The sequence below is a fragment of the Panthera onca genome, chromosome D1, assembly GCF_046562875.1.
Source record: "Panthera onca isolate mPanOnc1 chromosome D1, mPanOnc1 haplotype 2, whole genome shotgun sequence".
Classification (NCBI taxonomy): Eukaryota; Metazoa; Chordata; class Mammalia; order Carnivora; family Felidae; genus Panthera; species Panthera onca.
Genome location: NC_138348.1, coordinates 15,579,021 through 15,600,506, shown reverse-complemented (window position 1 = coordinate 15,600,506; position 21,486 = coordinate 15,579,021). Strand labels below are relative to the sequence as shown.

The following is a 21,486-nucleotide window of genomic DNA, read 5'->3' as shown; positions in this document are numbered from 1 at the left end:
TAAGCGTCCAATTCTGGATTTCAGCTCAGATCATGATCTCGCAGTTTGTGGGTATGAGCCCCATGTAAGAGCCTGCTTGGGATTCTTTCCTCTCTTTCCCTCCCCCCGCCAAAAATAAATAAGCATTTATAAAGAAATAAATAAGCATGCAAGCAAGCAAATGAGATATGTTGTAACTTACCTTTTTGACTTCTCGCTTGGCTATGACTTGTCCACTTTTACTACTGGAAACAGAAACGTTCTTCTCCTTTGTATACACATCTGTATTAACCACAAAACTAGCTTCAGCACCTGTTACAGAACTGAAAAAAAAAAAAAAAATATATATATATAGATAGATAGATAGATACAGATATAGATATAGATATACACTTAGTAAGAGAAACAAAAGGCAAATATTATCAACAAGAGAAAGACTCTAACTTCTTCCTAGGTAATTTCTCCTGTAAGTCTATTCTTACCTGGGCTGGTAATGTTGTAATCCCTGTACCTGGGTGGCAAGATACTGCGGTAACTCCCAAGTCACTTCATTTGTTTGTGTGTTCCAATAATAATAGCATCCTGTGTTCTCATCCCAGACTTCTTGCCAATCTCCCATCTCAATTCCAACTAGAAGAAAGACAAATTTTAAAAACCAAAAATTTCTCATCAACAAAACTAAAAAACAACCTACTGAATATGGTAAGATATTTATTAATGAAATAACTGATAAAGGGTGAGTATCCAAAATATATAAAGAACTTGTTCAACTCAACAAGCAAAAAACAAATAATCCAAATAAAAATGGGCAAGACATGAACAGACATTTTTCCAAAGGCGACATCCAGATGGTCAACAGACACAGAAAAAGATCTGTGTCACTCATCACTCATCATCAACATCACTCATCATCAGGGAAATGCAAGTCAAAATACAATGAGGTGTCACCTCACACCTGTCAGAATGGCTAAAATCAGAAACACAAGAAACAGCGTTGGTGAGGATGTGGAGAAAAAGGAACCCTCCCCACGCCGTTGGCTGGAATATAAACCAGTGCAGCCATTGTGGAAAACCGTACAGAGGTTCCTCAAAATATTAAAAATAGGGGTCCCTGGGTGGCTCGGTCGGTTGTGTCCAACTTGGTTTTGGCTCAGGTCATGATCTTATGGGTTCATGGGATTGAGCCCTGTGGTGGGCTCTGTGCTCACAGCGCGGAGCCCACTTTGGGATTCTCTCTCCTTCTGTCTCTGCCCCTTCCCTGCTCACCAGCACATGCACAAGTACCCCCTCTCTCACAAAATAAATAAACATTAAAAAAAAAAAAAAACCTACTATACAATCTAGTAATTGCATTACTTGGTATTTATTCAAAGAACACAAATACTAATTTGAAAGTATACATGCACCCCTATGTTTATTGTAGCATAATCTACAATAGACAAATTATGGAAGCAGCCCAAGTACCTATTTATAAATGAACAAAGAAGTGGTATATACACAATGGAATAGTATTCAGCCATAAAAAGGAATGAAAGCTTGCCATTTGTAACAATGCAGACAGAGCTAGAAAGTACAATGCTAAGAAAAGTCAGAAAAAGACAAATATGATATTTCACTCATGTGGAATTTAAGAAATAAAACAGATGAGCAAAGGCAAAGAAAGAGAGAGACAAATGAAGAAAGACTAACTATAGAGAACTGATGATTACTAGAGGGTGCGGGAGGAGGGGAAACAGGTGAAATCGGTGATAGGTATTAAGAAGTGCACTTTGACGAGCACAAAATAATGGATAGAATCTTGAATTATTATACTGTATACCTGAAACTAATATGACACTGTATGTTAACTATACTGGAATTAAAATAAAAAATTTTAAAAATTAAAAAAGGAAGCATAAATTTCTCCACAATTCTCACTTTATACCCCAACTCAGCTCTAAAGCTATTAACAATCTAACACAAGGTTCCTCAACTTTAGCAATGTTAACATTTGGGCTGGATAATTCTTTGTTGTGGTGAGGGTAGTCCCATGTAGTGTTTAGCATCCTGGATTCTACCAACTAGATGCACTAACAGTTCCCCACCCCTTGGAGTAACAACCAAATATGTCTAGAGACACAGTCAAATGTCCCCTGGAGGTCTAACTCCTCCTTCCCAAATCATTTTTGCACAAATTACTTAAAAAAGTTTGACAAGGGTGCCTGGGTGGCTCAGATGGTTAAGAGTCCAACCTCAGCTCAGGTCATGATCTCACAGTTCGTGGGCTCAAGCCCCATGTCGGGCTCTGTGCTGACAACTTGGGAGCCTGGAGCCTGCTTCAGATTGTGTCTCCCTCTCTCCCACTCACATTCTATTTCTCTCTCAAAAATAAATAAGCATTTCGAAAAAGTTAAAAAAAAAAAAGACAAAGAATTATTTAAGGATTCTGGAGTTTTTTGGGTTTTTTTAAGTTTTATTTTTGAGGGGAGCGGGAGGGGCAGAGTGAGGGAGATAGAGGATCCAAAGCAGGCTCTGTACTGACAACACGGGGCTCAAAACCATGAACGATGATATTGTGACCTGAGCCAAACTCAGACACTTAACCAACGGAGCCACCCAGGTGCCCCCAAAAAAGAACCTTTAAAATAATGGCCTTACTACTTCGGATTCTGTGTCTCCCTCTCTCTCTGCCCCTCCTCTGCTCATATTCTATCTCTAAAATTAACATTAAAAAAAACAAGTAAATAAAATAAATAATGGCTTTAATTATTCACTTGGCATAAAATTGCAACTGGTTAAAAGTCTGCTAAAGCATATGGGCTTTCATCCTTGGGAATTTCAATGCCTAGAACACCTTTGAAAATTACACTTCAGACTTCTTTAAAAAATCAAAGTATCAAACTTACCTCCTGCAAGTGAACACTGAGTATCATACTGCCACCCTGCTGTCTGAGTGGAGTCTGTTCCATTTGAAGTGGTAGAACTAAGGGCAGATGTTGCTGATTCCTTTGGCTCTGGTCTAGGTGGAGTTGGAGGTGGAGCAGAGGCTCCTACAGGAGCTGTAGGCTGAGGTGCTGTTATAGCATCAATCTCCTTTAGTATGGAAATAGTAACAAATGCATGAATAACCTCAAAACTAGAACACTGAGAAAATGACAATCACCATAAAAAAAATTCTACATGATCAATTCTCAGCTTAAATCAAAACTCTCAATTTCCAATTATGTAAAAGATCCCCAAACACTTTAATTCTCCAGTTTTCTCCTCCTTACAACCTTTACAAAAAAGAGATGACTGGGATGGGGAGGGACTAAGGAAGAGATGTGGAAGGGGAGAAAGAAGACAGAAACACCGAAACTGACAAGCAGGCTAACCACTTGAGATCCAGGTCCCAAAGTGGCTTCAATAGCTAAAAAGCCAAACAAAAGCACCACTAACCGCTAAGAAGTTGGCCAATGTACTATCAATATCGGTTGACTGGTTTCCATTTGTCTCTTTGGACTGTGCTGGTTTTTCTGAAACATCACTCTCATCATCATCACTGTCCGCATATGCACCAAGTAAGCACAGACCTCCTAGAAAGAAAATGGTAAATGTTAGTGACAACAATGCCAGTATGCTCCAGGAAGAAAAATATGACCTTGTTCTTCAGTCAGAGTTTACAATTAGTTTACTTACAGATTAGAACACAGCCTCAAAATGAGTCATCACTGAACTACCACAGAGATAGAAATTATAATATGCATTTAGAGCTAATAAAACCATCCACATAGCTACTTGACATCCTTCTCAAAATACACAATCAATCAACCTCATCCTTTTTCAAAATAGCACAGAGTAAATCCTGATTTTAGAATTCGTAGGGGTGCCTGGGTGGCTCAGTTGGTTAAGTTTCCAACTCTTGATTTCGGCTCAGGTCACGATCTTGTGGTTCATGGGACTGAGCCCCACATTGGGCTCTGCGCTGACAGCTCGGAGCCTGCTTGGGATTCTGTCTCCCTCTCTCTCTGCACCTCCCCTGCTTGTACATGTTCTCTATCAAAAATAAATAAACATTAAAAAAAAAAAAAAAGGAATTTGTTGATTTATGTGTCCATCTGAAACAACAAAGCCGATTAGGGTTTAGTAGATGAAACAGATTTTCAAAGCTAAAAATCTTTTCCAATTTTTCCTCAAACAAGAAGGGACTAATTATAATGGAAATCTAAGTGCTAGAACCAAAACAAACAACAAAAACCCAGCCAGAACCAATCTTCAATGTCTTCCTCAAACTTAAGAGGTATCAGATATAGCTTCTATAATGCTGCTATGTATGCCATTTCCCTCTGTACGACCTGTGGCCACTCTAATGTTAAAATTAAGCAAGCATAGGGGCGCCTAGGTGGCTCAGTCCGTTGAGAGACCAACTTTGGCTCAGGTCATGATCTCACGGTTTGTGAGTTCGAGCCCCGCATCAGGCTCTGTGCTGATAGCCAGGAGCCTGCTTCAGATTCTGTGTCTCCCTCTCTCTCTGCCCCTTCCCCACTCATGCTCTGTCTCTCTGTGTCTCAGAAATAAACATTAAAAAAAATTTTAATTAAGCAAGAATATATTCTCTTTTTACATCTAATTTTATTGTAACAGATACATTAAATGTTAAACTCCAGCCAACTTTTCAGCTATCACTAAGACTAAATTTCCCAGGGTCTGGCAACAGCCTATGCTCTCTGTAAATATTTGGTAAATGAACAGATTTATCAGGAAGTAAAATCTAGTTGTATCATAATTCCATAAATGAATTCATGAGATCATCTAAAAATAAACATTAGGTTGCTTCATTTATCATAGGGGTTCACATTCATTGTTTTAGCCCTATCAATCTTGCCTTCATTATCTTTACCATACAGGTAAAGTTCTTGCACTAAATACCAATTTAAAAAATTTAAGTTTATTTATTTATTTTGAGAGAGAGACACACAGAGTGCACACAAGAGACAGCACAAGTAGGGAAGGACAGAGAGGAGGAGACAGAATCCCAAGCAGGCTCTAAACCATCACCGCAGTGCTAGATGCAGAGCTTGGGGGTCAAATTCACGAATTGTGAGATCATGACCTGAGCTGAGATCAAGAGTCAGACACTTAACCGATTGAGACACCCAGGCACCCCAAATTTCTAAAATATTCAAAGCTGACTAGAAAGACTTTTTTTTAATGTTTATTTATTTTTTGAGAAAGAGACAGAGTGTGAGTGGGGAAAGGGCAGAGAGAGAGGGAAACAAAATCCTAAGCAGGCTCTGAGCTGTCAGCACACAGCTCAATGCGGGGCTCAAACCCATAAGCTGTGAGATCATGACCTGAGCTGAAGTCAGACGCTTAACTGACTGAGCCACCCAGATGCCCTAAAAAGTTTTTTTTTTTTTTTTTTTTTTAAGTGAGAAAGGGAGAATGAGCAGGGGAGAGGGGCAGAGGAAAAGAGAGAGAATCTTAAGTAGGCCACAAGCTCAGCACAGAGCTCGACGCGGGGCTCCATCCCAGGACCCTGGGATCAAGACCGAAGCAAAAATCAAGTCAGATGCTCAACCAACTGAGCCATTCAAGAGCCCCCATAAATTATTATTATTTTTTTTTACATTTATTTCTTTTTGAGACGGAGATAGAGCACGAGTGGGGGAGGGGCAGAGAGAGAGGAAGACACAGAATCTGAAACAGGCTCCAGGCTCTGAGCTGTCAGCATGGAGCTTGACACAGGGTTCGAACTCAAACTGTGAGATCATGACCTGAGCCGAGGTTGGACGCTTAATCGACTGAGCCACCCAGGTGCCCTAAATTGGTTATTTCTTTTTTTTTTTAATTTAAAAAAAAATTTTTTTTTACTGTTTATTTATTTTTGAGACAGAGAGAGACAGAGCATGAACAGGGGATGGTCAGAGAGAGGGAGACACAGAATCTTAAATAGGCTCCAGGCTCTGAGCTGTCAGCACAGAGCCCGACGCGAGGCTCGAACTCACAGACCGCGAGATCATGACCTGAGCCGAAGTCGGCTGCCCAACCGACTGAGCCACCGAGGCGCCCCCCCCCCTTTTTTTTTTAATGTTTATTTATTTTTGAGACAGAGAGAGACACAGCATGAACGGGGGAGGGCCAGAGAGAGAGACACAGAATCTGAAGCAGGCTCCAGGCTCTGAGATGTCAGCACAGAGCCTGACCCGGGGCTCGAACTCATGGACCATGAGATCATGACCTGAGCTGAAGTCGGACTCTTAACCGACTGAGCCACTCAGGCGCCCCTAAATTGGTTATTTCTTAAGAATAATCTGGTAACGGGGCGCCTGGGTGGCTCAGTCGGTTAAGCGGCCAGCTTTGGCTCAGGTCATGATCTCACGGTCCGTGAGTTCAAGCCCCGCGTCAGGCTCTGTGCTGACAGCTCAGAGCCGGGAGCCTGTTTCAGATTCTGTGTCTCCCTCTCTCTGACCCTCCCCCGTTCATGCTCTGTCTCCCTCTGTCTCAAAAATAAATAAACGTTAAAACAAAATTAACAAAAAAAAAAAAAAAAAAAAAAAAAAGAATAATCTGGTAACACATACCAAAAGCCACAAAACTCCAAGTTTCTTTAAGATAGATAATCCCATCTTTGAGAATACAAACCCAAGGAATAACTAAAAAAAAAATTTCACACAAAGCTTCTGGCAACTTTATTTAAATAATGAAAGCTGTAAACAACTCAAATGCTCTCAAATAGGGGACTGGCAAAACAAATTATAGCATGGAACCTGATGCAATATTAATTTATGATTAATCAGATTACAGGATTACATGCAAAAATGCTAATGGGACAAAATCTAAACACTAAAGGAATAAAAGGAAGATAAAAGCAAGCCATGAGATGCATGTTAAGTTCTAATCACACCTATGAAAATTTACTCCATCAATGATAAGGAATAGGAATGAATTTAGAGCTGATACTGAAAATAAAGTCCTAATATTATGTAAACTTGCTTAATCTTAAAAAAAATAAATAAACAAAAGCTTCATAGGACCATAACCCAGACTACTATTGAGATGATACAGCTATTTAAAACCAGGACATTCTTGGGGCGCCTGGGTGGCTTGGTCGGTTAAGTGTCCGACTTCGGTTCAGGTCATGATCTCACGGTCCGTGAGTTCGAGCTCCGCATCGGGCTCTGTGCTGACATCTCAGAGCCTGGAGCCTGTTTCAGATTCTGTGTCTCCCTCTCTCTCTGCCCCTCCCCTGTTCATGCTCTGTCTCTATCTCAAAATAAACAAACATTAAAAAAAAAAAATTAAAAAAAAAATAATAAAATAAAACCAGGACATTCTTTGAAGCCATAGTCCTTAGCAGTCTTTTACTGAAACGGGTGCTGGCTGCTGAAACCTCAATAGGCTTACCTTTAATGGATGGTGCCACACAATTTATTGTGCAAATCAACTACATTAGGTAGAAAATTATTTCTTAGGTATAAACTTAACTTGATAAGCTTCAAACAGTAACTATTATTTTTCTAATAAGTCTACAATTGCCTCAAAACATCGTTCGAACAGTGTTTCAATCCTTTTGGTTACAGAAACTACTAACAATAAATATAATAAAAACTATGGACCCTCTTCCAGGAAAACACACCTGAGTGTAGAATTTTAGCCAATTTACAGACTTCTGACACTCATCAGTGGAGCTACATTACCCTTTCCTAGATGATGCTGAAATATCAATGACTATCATAGTAGTCAACTGATCTAACTTCAGAGTTCACTCTGAATCTTTCTTTTTTTTTAAATTTTTTTAACATTTATTTATTTTTGAGACAGAGAGAGAGCATGAACAGGGGAGGGTCAGAGAAAGAGGGTGACACAGAATCCGAAACAGGCTCCAGGCTCTGAGCTGTCAGCACAGAGCCTGGCGCGGGGCTCGACCCCACGGACCATGAGATCATGACCTGAGCCGAAGTCGGACGCCCAACCGACTGAGCCACCCAGGCGCCCCTGAATTTTTCTTAATTTCATATGCATATTACCATAATATTCTTCTGCATGAAAATATTAGCTATGCTTGCTGTACTGTATTATTTAAGTTTATTTATTTTAAGAGAGAACTCTCGTGATCAGTATAGGGGAGGAGCAGAGAGAGAGAAAGGGAGAGAGAGAATCCGAAGCAGGCTCTGCCCTGTCAGCACAGAGCCCGATGGGGGGGCATGACCTGAGCCAAAATCAAGAGTTGAAGGCTTGACCAACCAACTGAGCCACCAAGGTGCTCTACTGTATTATAAAAACATACTTTAACAACTTAACATTTATACTTCATTTCTGTGGAAAGAAATCTGGCATGTTTCTAGTGATAAAAGTAAAATTCTTTAAAATCATCTAAAAAAAAAAAAAAAAAAAAAGGAAAATTCTTGAGTATCTACTCTAATAGCTATAGAAGCCATACAAATAATAGAAAATGGTTTCACTTTGGGTTTTGTTTGACACATTTTTCCGGAGTATCACAACTGGTAGGTTAAGAACTGAATAAAGCAGATACCTTATGTTTCAGGATGAAGTTGGACAGAATGAAAATAGTTCTATTCACAAGGCACATGAAGGGCTGAAATGCTGACAGAGCAATTCAAGAAATTTCTTCTTGGAACATTAAATTTCTATTCATCATAAAAAACTCAAAATAACATACATAGTTTACAAATATAAAATGGCATTTCCTAGTTCTGAAATTTCTCTTACAACCAAGTTTTAGCTTTTCTAAACGACCCTATTTTTTTTACATGGCAACTGGGAGGAAAGGAGAACAAACTTCTATTATCTCAGGTGTCATGTTTGGACAGAACTCCAAACTGAAAGAATAAAATTATTACCAATTATAAAATATTTAGTATCAAGGGGTGCCTGTGTGGCTCAGTTGGTTAAGCATCCAACTCAGGTCATGATCTCACAGTTTGTGGGTTCAAACTCCGTGTTGGGCTCTGTGCCGTTGGCGTGGAGCCTGCCTGGGATTCTCTCTCTCCCAAAAAATAAACTTAAAAAAAAATTTAGTATCAAAACATATTTTGATCTTTCAAGATATATAAAGACTAGCAAAAACTAACATTCTTGGCACTTGCTGTGTATCTGAACTTCATGTACCCTGTTCAATTTAATCTTCAAAACAACTTAGGGCTGGCTGATTCAGAAAAAAAAATTATTTTTAATATTTATTTTGAGAGAGACAGAGAGAGAAAGACAGAGAGAGAGTGAGCAGGGGAGGGGCAGAGTGAGGCAAAGAGAAAATCCCAAGCAGGCTCCAAGCTGTCAGCACAGAGCCTGACCCCGGGTTTGATCCCATGACCCCCCAGATCATGACCTGAATGGAAACCAAGTCTTGGGACACTTAACCAACTGCGCCACCCAGGTGCCCTCCCATAAGATTTATTTTATGGATGAATGCACTCCCAAGGTATTAGCATTAATGCTAGAATGCCAATTTGAGACCAGGTTTATCTACAAAACCACTGTTGCAAATATTCCTTCACACTTAATAATTATTTATTTTTAAGACTTTATTCTTTTAAGTAATATCTATAACCAAGGTCTGGCTCAAACTCACAACACTGAGATCAAGAGTCACACCCTCTGGGGCGCCTGGGGGGCTCAGCTGGTTAAGTGTCCGACTTTGGTTCAGGTCATGATCTCATAGTTCGTGAGTTCAAGTCCCACATCGGACTCTGTGCTGACAGTTCAGAGCCTGGAGCCTGCTTTGGATTCTGTATCTCCCTCTCTGCCCCTTCCCTGCTCGTGTTCTCCCTCTCTAAGGATAAACAAATATTAAAAAAAAAAAAAAAAAAAGTCACAGGCTCTACTGACTGAGCCAGCCAAGTGCCCCTAAAAAATATTTAATAAGAGCAATTTTCAGCTCCACAAACATTTGCTAGGTACCAACCAAAGCATAGTGCTGGAAAAGAAATGCACAGAATGAAAGACATCCTTGGTATCCCTAAAGAACATCAAGCTAGTGGGGGAGCCAGAAAATTACAAAACAGGATTAGAAGAAAAATAGTAAAAGGTATTTTGGCTACAGAAAGAAAAGCAACAACAAACCTTACTTTGGTTTAAGTGTACATACCAGCAAGCCATCACATACAAAAATTTACTTTATTTTCAAAAATGTTAAATTTCCATTTTATGGGAGAAATGTAAGCAGCACCGAAGCATTCAACAAAATATATACAAACCCAATCTGACCCTAATGAAAGACCTTGTAGAAAAGACGAAAAAAAAAAAAAAAAAGCGTACCTGTTGCTTTAACGGCTGTAGGTCTGGTGGTCATGACTGGTGGTTTGGAAGGATTCTGAACTCTGGGAACCTCCACCACCACTTCCTGTTCATCTGGATTTTAAAAAGGTACAAAAGAAAACTACAGTTAGACGGTGGACCAGAGAAAACACTACAGGTGACAAAACAATCTTTGATTTGACCTTTCAAATCTCAATTTCACCAACTTGAAAACAGGGTGTGTAAATCCATCACTGACCCAAATAACTGGGAGATGATAAACAAGCAGAGCTAGACTCTTCCACGTGACTAGCGACTTTAACATTAAGGACGCGAGGATGGTACATAAAAGTATACCTTAAGTCATTCAAAATTTTAAAAATACACAGACACAGAACAAATCTTCTCGGGGATACCACTGGGCCTTTAAACAAGCATAGCCAATGGAAACCGATTTAAGTTATATTTAAAAAATAAAATAAAATAAAATAAAATAAAATAAAATAAAATAAAATAAAATAAAAATAAGCAAGGCTAGCCATAGCATTTTTCCCCCCTACAGTAACTACCAAGGGGTTATTTTAGCGCCTGAAAAGATCCCGGCATCTCGGGCGTCTGGCCCCGTAGCAGCGCGCTGAACAGTTACTCTTAATCCAACAACCATTCCGGGGAGAAACCAACAAGTACTTGGGAACCCACAAGCACCACTTCTGCAGGAATTTTGGGGTTACCTACCCATTTGGAGTTACGTTCGCTTTGGCTGGCATAATAAAATGGGCGTACTCACTTCTAAAGGGTCCCTCTCAGTTTCAACAAAAACGAAGGTAAAAGCACAGGACGTGTAGAAAAGGGCAGGTTTCCTATCTCCAGGCCTCGGAAGCGAAGCCCGGACTCTCACAAATAACCCCTGAAGTTATGCAAACCCGAGCGCCGACGCTGAGGAGACTCGGGAGGCCAGGCCAACCACTGCACCAGAGATGGCGCCCCTCGGGCGGGCGGGCCGCGCGCGGCGCCGCCGGCCCCTTCCGCCGCCTTTGGGGCCCACATCGGTCCTCCCCTCGGGACCCACGCAGCAGGCCTCGGATGCGGAGCAAGCCCTCCCGCCCGGGTTTCTCTTCCTCCCAGGGCCCTGCCCTAGGCCGCAAGCCCCGAGCTCGAGTTTCGGAAGCCCCACCTAGGTGCCGGAGTTCCCTCGCGCACCTTTACCTTCTGAAGGCGAGTCGTCTGGGGCCGCGGCGGCAGTAGTCACCGTGGTCGTCGTCGTCGTCGGTGGCGCCGCCGGAGCTGGCTGGCTGGGCGCCGCCGCCGTCGAATCCGGCTCCGTGTCGGGTTCCGGCTCCGGGTCCCTTCCCGGGGTGCTGCTACGGGGACCCGGCGGAGAGAGCTGCAGAATAGGCCTGCGGCCGGGTACCGCCCGGGACTTCTTCCCCATCGCGAGCCTGAGCGCGAGCCGCGAGCGTCGGGCAGCCGAGAGGGGCGGGCGCTCGGCGCGGCGCTGCGTAATCAATATTCATGCACCGCGACACCGCCTCCTCAGAGAATCTGCTTTTAACCGGCGGAGCGCGCGCCCGCGCAAGCGCCCTGGGTCCTGTACGCTATTCTGGCTCCTCCTTCCAGGGAGGCAGGGCGGGCTTTACCCACGGTGCTAGGCGATTGGCTGTTTTGATCCATTGAAGGAGCCAGTAGCCAGTGGAAAAGGAAAAAGAGTGAGAGTCAAGCCAATAGCGCGGAAGAGCCTGAGTTAGAACGACTTCCCATTACGAACTCCACCCATGCGTCTTTTGCGGAGTCTTTTCTTTATGCCCCTTGTCCTCCATCTTATCCCTATTCTCTGCTGCGGTTGGTTTTGTGTGTGTGTGTGTGCGCGCCTTGGGAGGTTGCCGTGCTTTCTGAGTCCTTCCGAGTTTCGTCCTGATTATTGTGGGTTACTTGGGGTGTAATGTTGAACAGTGAATAAAATAGTGGGTCTTTTATGCTTTTGTAAGTTTTCTTAGAGCACAAATCTGATGTCTCATTGGGTTACTTAACCAGCTGGAAAAAAAATCACTAGACATTGTACTTCATAAGAGGGAAAGTCCTAAATTGTTGCGGTGGTTTACAGCTTTCCCAATCTGGCCCATTGGTATCCTCAACCTGCTTCATCGTCCTTTAGCACTCTTCCCCCTCCTTCTCCCCTTCTTCCCTCCTCTGGAGCCAGCCACTTGGACGCTAGCTGGAATACAGCATCGCAATGGGAAATTCTCCATTACTCAAGACCTAGTGCACTCGAGATTCCGTAAACTAACGTTCACTGAGCACTTAACTGTGTGTGAGGCACTCACTGCCTAAGCGCTTTACACGTAAAATTGTATTTTCTCACCACAACCTTGTATGGTAGATAACCCCTAATGTATAGATAACCCCTCAAATTTTCTATTTTTAAAGATTTTATTTTTAAGTAATCTCTACACCTAACATGGGGCTGGAACTTACAACCCTGACATCAAGATGGCTATGCTCTACTGACTGAGACAGCCAGGCACCGCCATTTTTTTTTTTTTTTTTTTTTTTTTTATAATTTCTACACCCAACATGGGACTTGAACTCATGACCTTGTAGTCAAGAGTCACAAGCTCTTCTGACTGAGCCAGCCAGTTTTTGGATGTAAAAGCCATGAAAACCGTGACTTATCCAGTTTGTTCCCTGTTTACGAAACGCACTTTCTGGAACATAAGCACTCAATTTTTTTAATGAATATAGTATGTAAACATGTACAAACTTGAAATAAGTAGCAAGAATTCTTTCTTGCCTATGGGAGAAATATCTGGATTAGTGTGAGATTAGACTCCCCAAATTTCTGAAAAATTAGCGGCTAGAAACAGGATAATTTGCTGCTTTGAAGCTATTATCAGTTTTCTGACATTTCTTAGGGAAGAGGCATTGTAATATAGTAGTTGTGCATAGGAGTTCTGAAGCCAAACATCTTGGTTCAAAAACTCACCCTCTGCACCTTCCAGATGTGGTTGCTTGGATAAGTTTCTTTTTACTTTTTTAGTGTTTGTTTTGACAGAGAAAGACAGGTCATAAGCGGGGGAGGGAGAGAGAGAGGGAGACAGAATCCAAAGCAGGCTCCAGGCTCTGAGCTGTCAGCACAGAGCCCAATGTGAGGCTAGAACTCACAAACTGTGAGATCATGATCTGAGCCAAAGTCGGATGCTTAACCGACTAAGCCACCCAGGCACCCAGGATAAGTTTCTTAACAACCCTAAATTTTGTTTCAGCAGCTATACAATGTGCTAGTAACAGTATTCTTAGGGTAGTCGTGAAGTTTAAATTAGAACATAGTTTTAAGATCTTTGCCTTGTACAAAGAACAAAATAAGCAATCGTTATATGGTAGCTATTATTATTAATAAGCCTTTATACAAAAATCTAGATCCTATTATAAAACTGGCTGGAACCAAGTTGAGATTATGAGCTAAATCACAGTGCACAGAAATGGGAAAGGTTTTTTTCTTGGGGAACTTACATTTCTGGAGGTGACTGAAATAACTGTAATATTTATAACCATGGTTCTCAATGCTGTCTCTTCATAAAACCATCTGGATAGCGCTAAAGCAATATAAAAATCAGAATCAGTTAGATTGGGGGTGGGAGTACAGAGCTCATATCAATTTTTTTTCTTTTTTTTTTTTTTAATTTTTTTTTAACGTTTATTTTTGAGACAGAGAGAGACAGAGCGTGAACAGGGGAGGGGCAGAGAGAGAGGGAGACACAGAATCTGAAACAGGCTCCAGGCTCTGAGCAGTCAGCACAGAGCCCGACGCGGGGCTCGAACTCACGGACCGTGAGATCATGACCTGAGCCGAAGTCGGACGCTTAACCGACCGAGCCACTCAGGCGCTCCATCAATTTTTTTTCAAATATGCATTTATTGGGGCACCTGGGTGGCTCAGTCGGTTAAGCATCCGACTTTGGCTCAGGTCATGATCTCACGGTCCGTGAATTCGAGCCCCGCGTCGGGCTCTGTGCTGACTGCTCAGAGCCTGGAGCCTGTTTCAGATTCTGTGTCTCCCTCTCTGACCCTCCCCCGTTCACGCTCTGTCTCTCTCTGTCTCAAAAATAAATAAACGTTAAAAAAATTTGTTTAAATATGCATTTATTTATTTGAAAGAATTTTTAAAGTTTATTTATTTATTTTTGAAAGAAAGAGAGAGGGAGAGAGAGAACCAACGGGGGAGGGGCGGAAGGAGAGGGAGGGACAGAGGATCCAAAGTAGCCCCCAACTGACAGCAGAGAGTCCAACGAGGGGCTCAACGCCCAAACTGTGAGATCATGACCTGAGCCAAAGTCTGATGCTTAACTGACTGACCCACCCAGGTGCCCACCCATATCAAATTTTCTTTTCAAGTAAGCTGTATGCCCAGCGTGGACCCCAAGACCAAGAGCTGCATGTTCTACTGACTGAGCCAGCCAGTCAGGCATCCCAATATCAATTATGTCTGTCTGTCTGTGTGTATGTATGTATGTATTTATAATAATCTCTACACCCATCGTGGGGCTCTAACTCATGACCCTGAGATCAAGAGTTGCATGCTCCTCTGACTAAGCCAGTCGGGCACCCCTATGAATTATTTTTTTTAAAAACTCTTTATAGTATTCTAATGCTTAGCCAGGGTTGAGAACCACTGGCTTTTGAAGGAGACATAGTCTGCTGTTATTGCCCTCAGAGAAGGTGTTAGGGATCTGGACCAGGAGTAGGCAAATTATAGTTATATCAGATCTTTTATTTTATTTTTATTTATTTTATTATAATTATTTTTAAAGTTTGATTGATTGATTGATTGATTGAGAGACAGAGTACAAGCTAGGGAGGGAGAGAGGGAGATACAGAGTGTGAAGCAGGTTCCAGGCTCTGAGCTGTCAGCACAGAACCCAATGCAGGGCTCAGACTTGCAAACTGTGAGATCATGACCTGAGCTGAAGTCAGACGCTTAACTTACTGAGCCACCCAGGAGCCCCTTAAAGTTTTTTGTTTTTTTAATGTTTATTTATTTATTTAAAAAAGTTTTTTTTTTTTATTACCTTTCTTTATTTTTGAGAGTCAGAGAGAGACAGAGTGTGAATGAGAGAGGGAGACACAGAATCCGAAGCAGGCTCCAGGCCCTGAGCTGTCAGCATGGAACCCAATGAGGGGCTTGAATTCATGGACCATGAGATCATGACCTAAGCTGGAGTCAGACGCTCAACTGACTGAGCCACCCAGGCGCCCCTAATGTTTATTTGAGACAGAGACAGATTGAGAGAGAGAGAGAGAGAGAGAGAGAGAGAGAGAGAGAGAGAGAATGAGTGAGGGAGGGGCAGAGAGCATGCTCCAAGCTGACAGCACAGAGCCTGAGGCGGGGCTCAAACTCAGGAACTGTGAGCTCCTGACCTGAGCCAAAGTCGGATGCTCAACTGACTGAGCCACCCAGACACCCCTTTAGAGTTTATTTATTTGAGAGAGAGAGAGAGAGAGAGAGAGAGAGAGAGAGAGAATGAACAGGGGAGGGGCAGAGAGAAAGGGGGACAGAGGATCCAAAGCAGGCTCTGTGCTGACAACAGGGAGCCCAATGCGGGGCTCAAACTCATGAACTGTGAGATCATGACCTGAGCCAGAGTTGGATGCTTAACCAACTGAGCACTTAGGCACCCCTATTGTATTGTATTGTATTGTATTGTATTGTATTGTATTGTATTGTATTGTATTCTATTCTATTCTATTCTATTCTATTCTATTCTACGGAGAGAGAGAGAAAGAAAGAGAATCCCAAGCAGTCTCCACACTGAGCACGGAGCCTGATGAAGGGCTCAGTCCCACGATCCTGGGATCATGATCTGAGCTGGAATCAAGAGTTGGAAGCTCAACCGACTGAGCCACCCAGACACCCCTAAAGCAGACCTTTTAAAGGGTCCTACAAAGGGGCTCCTGGGTGGCTCAGTCAGTTAAGCGTCTGAATTCAGCTCAGGTCATGATCTCATGGCTTGTGAGTTCGAGCCCTGCATTGGGCTCTGTGCTGACAGCTCAGAGCCTGGAGCCTGCTTCTGATTCTGTCTCCCTATCTCTCTTCTCCTCCCCTGTTCACTCTCTCTCTCTCTCTCTCAAAAATTAATAAACATTAAAAAAAAATTAAAGGGTCCTACAAACAACAAAATCAAAGAATGTGTGAGAGAGACCATATTTAGATTACAAAGGCTGAAATGTTATCTGGCTCTTTACAGAAAAGTTTGCATATATCTAGACTAAAAGTGGTCAAAGTTACTCCCTTTAAAGAAAAATCAGGCCTGATTCCTGTTTACTGGGGACTTAAGCACCTCTGGAATTACTGAGATTTTTTGGTTGTGGTGATAATGTTGTTTCAGTAAAACCAAATGATCAGGGCTGACATTTGACAAGTAAAACCTAGGAAGAACAATCGTTTAAGTAAACAAACATTTTCAGGGGCCCCTGGGTGGTTCAGTCAGTTAAGTGTAAGACTTTGGCTCAGGTCATGATCTCACAGTTCTTGAGTTCAAGCCTTGCATCGAGCCCCGCACTGACAGTGCAGAGCCTGCTTGGGATTCTCTCTTCCTCTCTCTCTGTCCTTCTCCCACCTGTATGTGTTCTCTCTCTCTCACTCTCTCTCTCTCAAAATAAATAAACTTCCATAAATAGATGTGTGTTTACATATTAAATATATATTTAATTATAATTATTATTTGATGTGCAATGGGGTGATGTCTTTCCTCAGTATTTGATGTTAATGTCAAAAGTTGACCTTCCTGAATTCATTTTAAAGCTCTAGGTTTTGGAACTTCAGGAGGTCACCTATAGAAATGGACTGTCTACAGAAGTCTCAGCTTTAGTAGGGTAGAATGAAGCTGTGTGTGTGTGTGTGTGTGTGATCTAAATTTTATCAGTCTCACTCCCAACTGGGTGCACTTTGATCAATTCAATTCTGACAATAAGCACTGCCTCCCCCCCCCCCCCTTAGGGATTTAGCATCAGATTCTATAGGCTCACTTCCCCCACAAGACTGCCCTTACTTCAGAAGCCAGCTCTCAGATTTCCCAGGACACTCACACTTTGGACTGGCTATAAGATTGGGGGTTCCCACGACCTCAACAAGTTCGATAATTCTCTAGATCCATTCGCAGAACTCAGGAAAGCTCTATACTTACAATTACACTTAAAAATTTTCTTTTTAAATGTTTATTTATTTTTGAGACAGAGAGAGACAGAGCATGAACGGGGGAGGGGCAGAGAGAGAGGGAAACACAGAATCTGGATCCGAAACAGACTCCAGGCTCTGAGCCGTCAGCACAGAACCCCATGTGGGGCTCGAACTCACGAACCGTGAGATCATGACCTGAGCCAAAGTCGGACACTCAACCAACTGAGCCACCCAGGTGCCCCTACACTTTTATTATAAAAGATAAACATGGGGGGAAGTCTGGGAGGGAGCACAGTGCTCCCATGCTGCCTGCCCCCCCGTGGAGTTAGGGCATATCACTCCTCCAGGCACAACGAAATGTTCCTTAACCAGGATGCTCTGTTCAGCCTTGGTGTACAGCTTTTACTGGGACTTCATTATACAGGCACAGTTGATTAAATCATTGCCCAGTGTGACCGATGAACTCCATCTCCGGTTCCCAGTCTTCCCAGGAGGTTGGCCTGGCCCAAAGTTCCAACTCTAGATTCACCATCACAGGGTTGGTCTTCTTGGTAACTGGCCCTATTCTGAACTTATCTAAGGGTCCCCCTCTACTCACCTGATTAGCATAACAAAGATTTCTATCTATATGTGTATACATATACGTGTATTTTTTAAGTTTAGTTTTGTGCGTGTGAGAGAGAGCACGCAAGTGGGGAAGGGGCAGATAGAGGGAGAGAGAATCCTAGGCAGACTCTGCACTTTCAGTGCTGAGGCCAGCGTGGGGCTCAGACTCACATGAGATCATGATCTGAGCCAAAGTCAGAGGCTTAACAGACTGAGACACCCAGGTGCCCCTATACATGTATTTTTTAAGTGTTCGTTTATTTCGAAAGAGAGCGCAAGCAAGGGAGGGGCAGAGAGAGAGGGAGTCAGGGAATCTGAAGCAGGCTCTGTGCCATCAGCACAAGCCCAACATGGGACTGGAAATCAGGAACCGTAAAACCATGACCTGAGCCAAAGCAGGACGCTTAACCAACTGAGCAACCCAGGCACCCATATATATGTTATATATACATATACACAAATATATATATGTACATGTGTATATATATATATATATATATATATACACATATATATACACATATATATACACATATATATATACACATATATATATACACATATATATATACACACATATATATATGTATATATACACATATATATATTCTTTTTCTTAAAATTATTTACTTTAAGAGAGAGAGAAAGTGACTTGGAGAAGGGCAGAGAGAGAGAGAATCCCAAGCAGGCTCCACACTGCCAGTGTGGAGCCCTATTCGGGGCTTAAACTCACTAACCGTGAGATTATGACCAGAGCCAAAATCTAGAATTGGACACTTAACTGACTGAGCCATCTAGGCACCCCACAAACATATATATATAAATATTTTTCAAGTAATCTTTACACCCAACATGGGGCTCGAACTCATGACCACCAGATCAAGAGTCACCATGCTTTGTTGACTGAGCCAACCAAGTGCCCCAACCAGATACATTCTTTATTATACTACACTATTTCACTTGTTTTATAGAAGTTCATTTAAACCATGAAACCTCACTTACTGGAAGAAATAGCTATTTTTAGTGTATACAGACAGCCATAGGTTATTTGAACAATAAATTTGTCTTTTGATGACGGAATTCCATACAGATGTGGAAAGGTATATTCTTGTAGATTGGGGTTAATGAGTTACTTATTAAGGTCTCAGTTTGTGAAAAAACATTAATACAGGACTGTTTCTAGGTACAGACAAAATTGGAAAGAACTGTGAAGATTAAAGAACACTTTAGAAATTTCTATTATACTGTGTTCTTTCTATTATACTGTATTCTATCATACTGTGTTCTATCTATAAAAATGGGGGCACCTGGGTGGCTCAGTCGGTTAAGCATTCCACTTCAGCTCAGATCATGATCTCAAGGTTTGTGGGTTCAAGCCCCACATCAGGCTCTGTGCTGACAGCTCAGAGCCTGGAGCCTGCTTTGGTTTCTGTGTCTCCCTCTCTTTCTCCTCAAATAAATAAAAACATAAAAATTTTTTTTTTAAATGCACCAGGTTGAGGTAAATTAGGGTAATTGTTATAGACTGTAATAAGACTTTTCACTTATTGATTAAACAGAAATCTCATTTACATTTATATTACCCCCCCCCCCCCCCCCCGCCATGAGGGGAATATTGGTATCAGCCACATCAGAACAGCCTGGCACCCAAAGGGTGGGCAAATAGTACAATCTATGGGGATGCACACAGTCCGTATTTTCTAGAACCTTCCATATCTTGTAACTTTTTATTTTTAAAAATTTACATCCAATTTTTTTTTTTTTTAAGCTTTTGTTTTTCTTTACTCCTAAGTGCTCAGCGCAGTTTCAGTTTTAAGAGACAACACAGCCTGGACTTTGGGAGGGAATCAGAATGGGGAGAGAAAAACCCATAGTGAGCTGGTGAGAGGTGACCCCCGGGATTCTCGAGTGTTTTAGTGAGGACGACTGGCAGAGGTGACAATGCACAATGTATTTATAGAACAGATTAGCTTTTCTTGGAAGGTCACAAAAATCAGTGATAAACTTGGTAAGAATGGTCAATATGAAACTCATGTGTATCATCAATTCTATTATCCACAGGAAATATTTTATTGTCACAGGCTGTTAAGGTAGGGACCTTATCAGTTACACCTTGTTACATGAAGAATGATAAAATTTCCGTTTGAGAGTCTTATCTTTATTTAATGGCAGTTAAGTACTAAAAAGGGGGGAGTTGTTTTTTTTCTTTTTTAATGGAATACTTCGCGAATTTGTGTCATCCTTGCATAGGGGCCATGCTAATCTCTGTATTGTTCCAATTTTTTTTTTTTTGTTTATTTATTTCTGAGACAGAGAGAGACAGAGCATGAGTGGGGAGGGGCAGAGAGAGAGGGAGACACAGAATCAGAAGCAGGCTGCAGGCTCTGAGCTGTCAGCACAGAGCCCGACGCGGGGCTCGAACCCGCGAACTGTGAGCTCATGACCCGAGCCGAAGTCGGACGCCCAACCGACTGAGCCATCTAGGTGGCTTTTAAGTTTATTCATGTATTTTGATAGAGAGAGAACCAGCAGGGAAGAGGCAGAGAGAGAGAGGGAAGGACAGAGGATCTGAAGCGGGCTCTGTGTTGACACCCATGAACCATGAGATCATGACCTGAAGTTGGACGTTTAACTGACTGAGCCATCCAGGTGCCCCTGTATCCTGTATTCCAATTTTCAGTATATGTGCTGCCGAAGTGAGCACAGGAGGCAGCTTTTTTTTTTTTAGGATTTCATTTTAGTGTAATCTCTACACCCAACGTGAGGCTCAAACTTACAACCCTGATATCCCCTGATATCAAGAGTTGTGTCTCCCCTGACTGAGCTAGCTATGTGCCCGTTAAGAGGGAGCTTTTTTTTTTAAGTTTTGGGAAAGAGAGAGAGAGAGCGAGCAGTGGAGAGAGAAAATTTCAAGCACTGACAGTGTGGAGCCCAACGTGGGGCTCAAACTCACAAACCGTGAGTGAGATCATGACCTGAGCCAAAACCAAGAGCTGGATGCTTAATGACTGAGCCACTCAGGCTCCCCAAGAGGAACTCTTTTAGTAACATTTTGTAATCAGAAATTTTTGGTGTGGGAAAAACAAGGAATAATGATGCTACTATGGACTATGAAAACATCACATAGTCCAGGAAAACAAAAATGCAGAACTAAAGTGGAGAGAAAAGTGAAGTGAAAGAATTTCCATCATCTGTTCTGGTTGGAAACCAAAGTGAAGAAGGTGGGAGAAAATAGAAGAGGGGTGCCTGGGTGGCTCAGTCAGTTAAGCATCCAACTCTTGATTTTGGCTCAGGTCATGCTCTCAGTTTGTGAGTTTGAGCCCTGTGTTGGGCTCTGTGCTGACAGTGTGGAACCTACTTAGGATTCTCCATTTCTCCCTCTCTTTCTGCCCCCCCCCCCCCAGCCATGCTCTCTCCCCAAAATAAATAAATAAACATTAAAAAAGAAAGAAAGAAAGAAAGAAAGAAAGGAAGGAAGGAAAAGGACAGAAGAGCTGGGTTTGCTCCAGCATGGG

General features: G+C 42.2%; 2 protein-coding genes and 1 pseudogene across 7 annotated transcripts in view; 1 reads left to right on the top strand and 2 right to left on the bottom strand.

The window, feature by feature from the left end:
- The window catches only part of FNBP4 (formin binding protein 4), a 45,087-nt gene extending 33,363 nt beyond the window's left edge, over window positions 1–11,724 (bottom strand). Inside the window, exons 1-6 of one of the 6 annotated variants that reach the window (XR_013550218.2) lie at window positions 11,395–11,721; window positions 10,216–10,308; window positions 3,397–3,533; window positions 2,865–3,051; window positions 462–609; window positions 182–302 (exon numbers count right to left, since the gene is read on the bottom strand). Coding sequence is in view for 5 of the 6 variants with exons in the window: in XM_078433464.2 (XP_078289590.2) it covers window positions 182–302; window positions 462–609; window positions 2,865–3,051; window positions 3,397–3,533; window positions 10,216–10,308; window positions 11,395–11,626 (918 nt within the window). In the remaining variant the exon portion in view is untranslated. Of the gene's footprint in view, window positions 1–181; window positions 303–461; window positions 610–2,864; window positions 3,052–3,396; window positions 3,534–10,215; window positions 10,309–11,394 lie in introns of all 6 variants that reach the window. The other 5 variants (XM_078433464.2, XM_078433465.2, XM_078433467.2 and 2 more) reach the window with 5 other exon arrangements.
- The window catches only part of FAM180B (family with sequence similarity 180 member B), a 336,925-nt gene that overhangs the window by 145,556 nt on the left and 169,883 nt on the right, over window positions 1–21,486 (top strand). The window lies entirely within an intron of this gene.
- LOC132662616 (U6 spliceosomal RNA) lies at window positions 20,179–20,261 on the bottom strand (annotated as a pseudogene).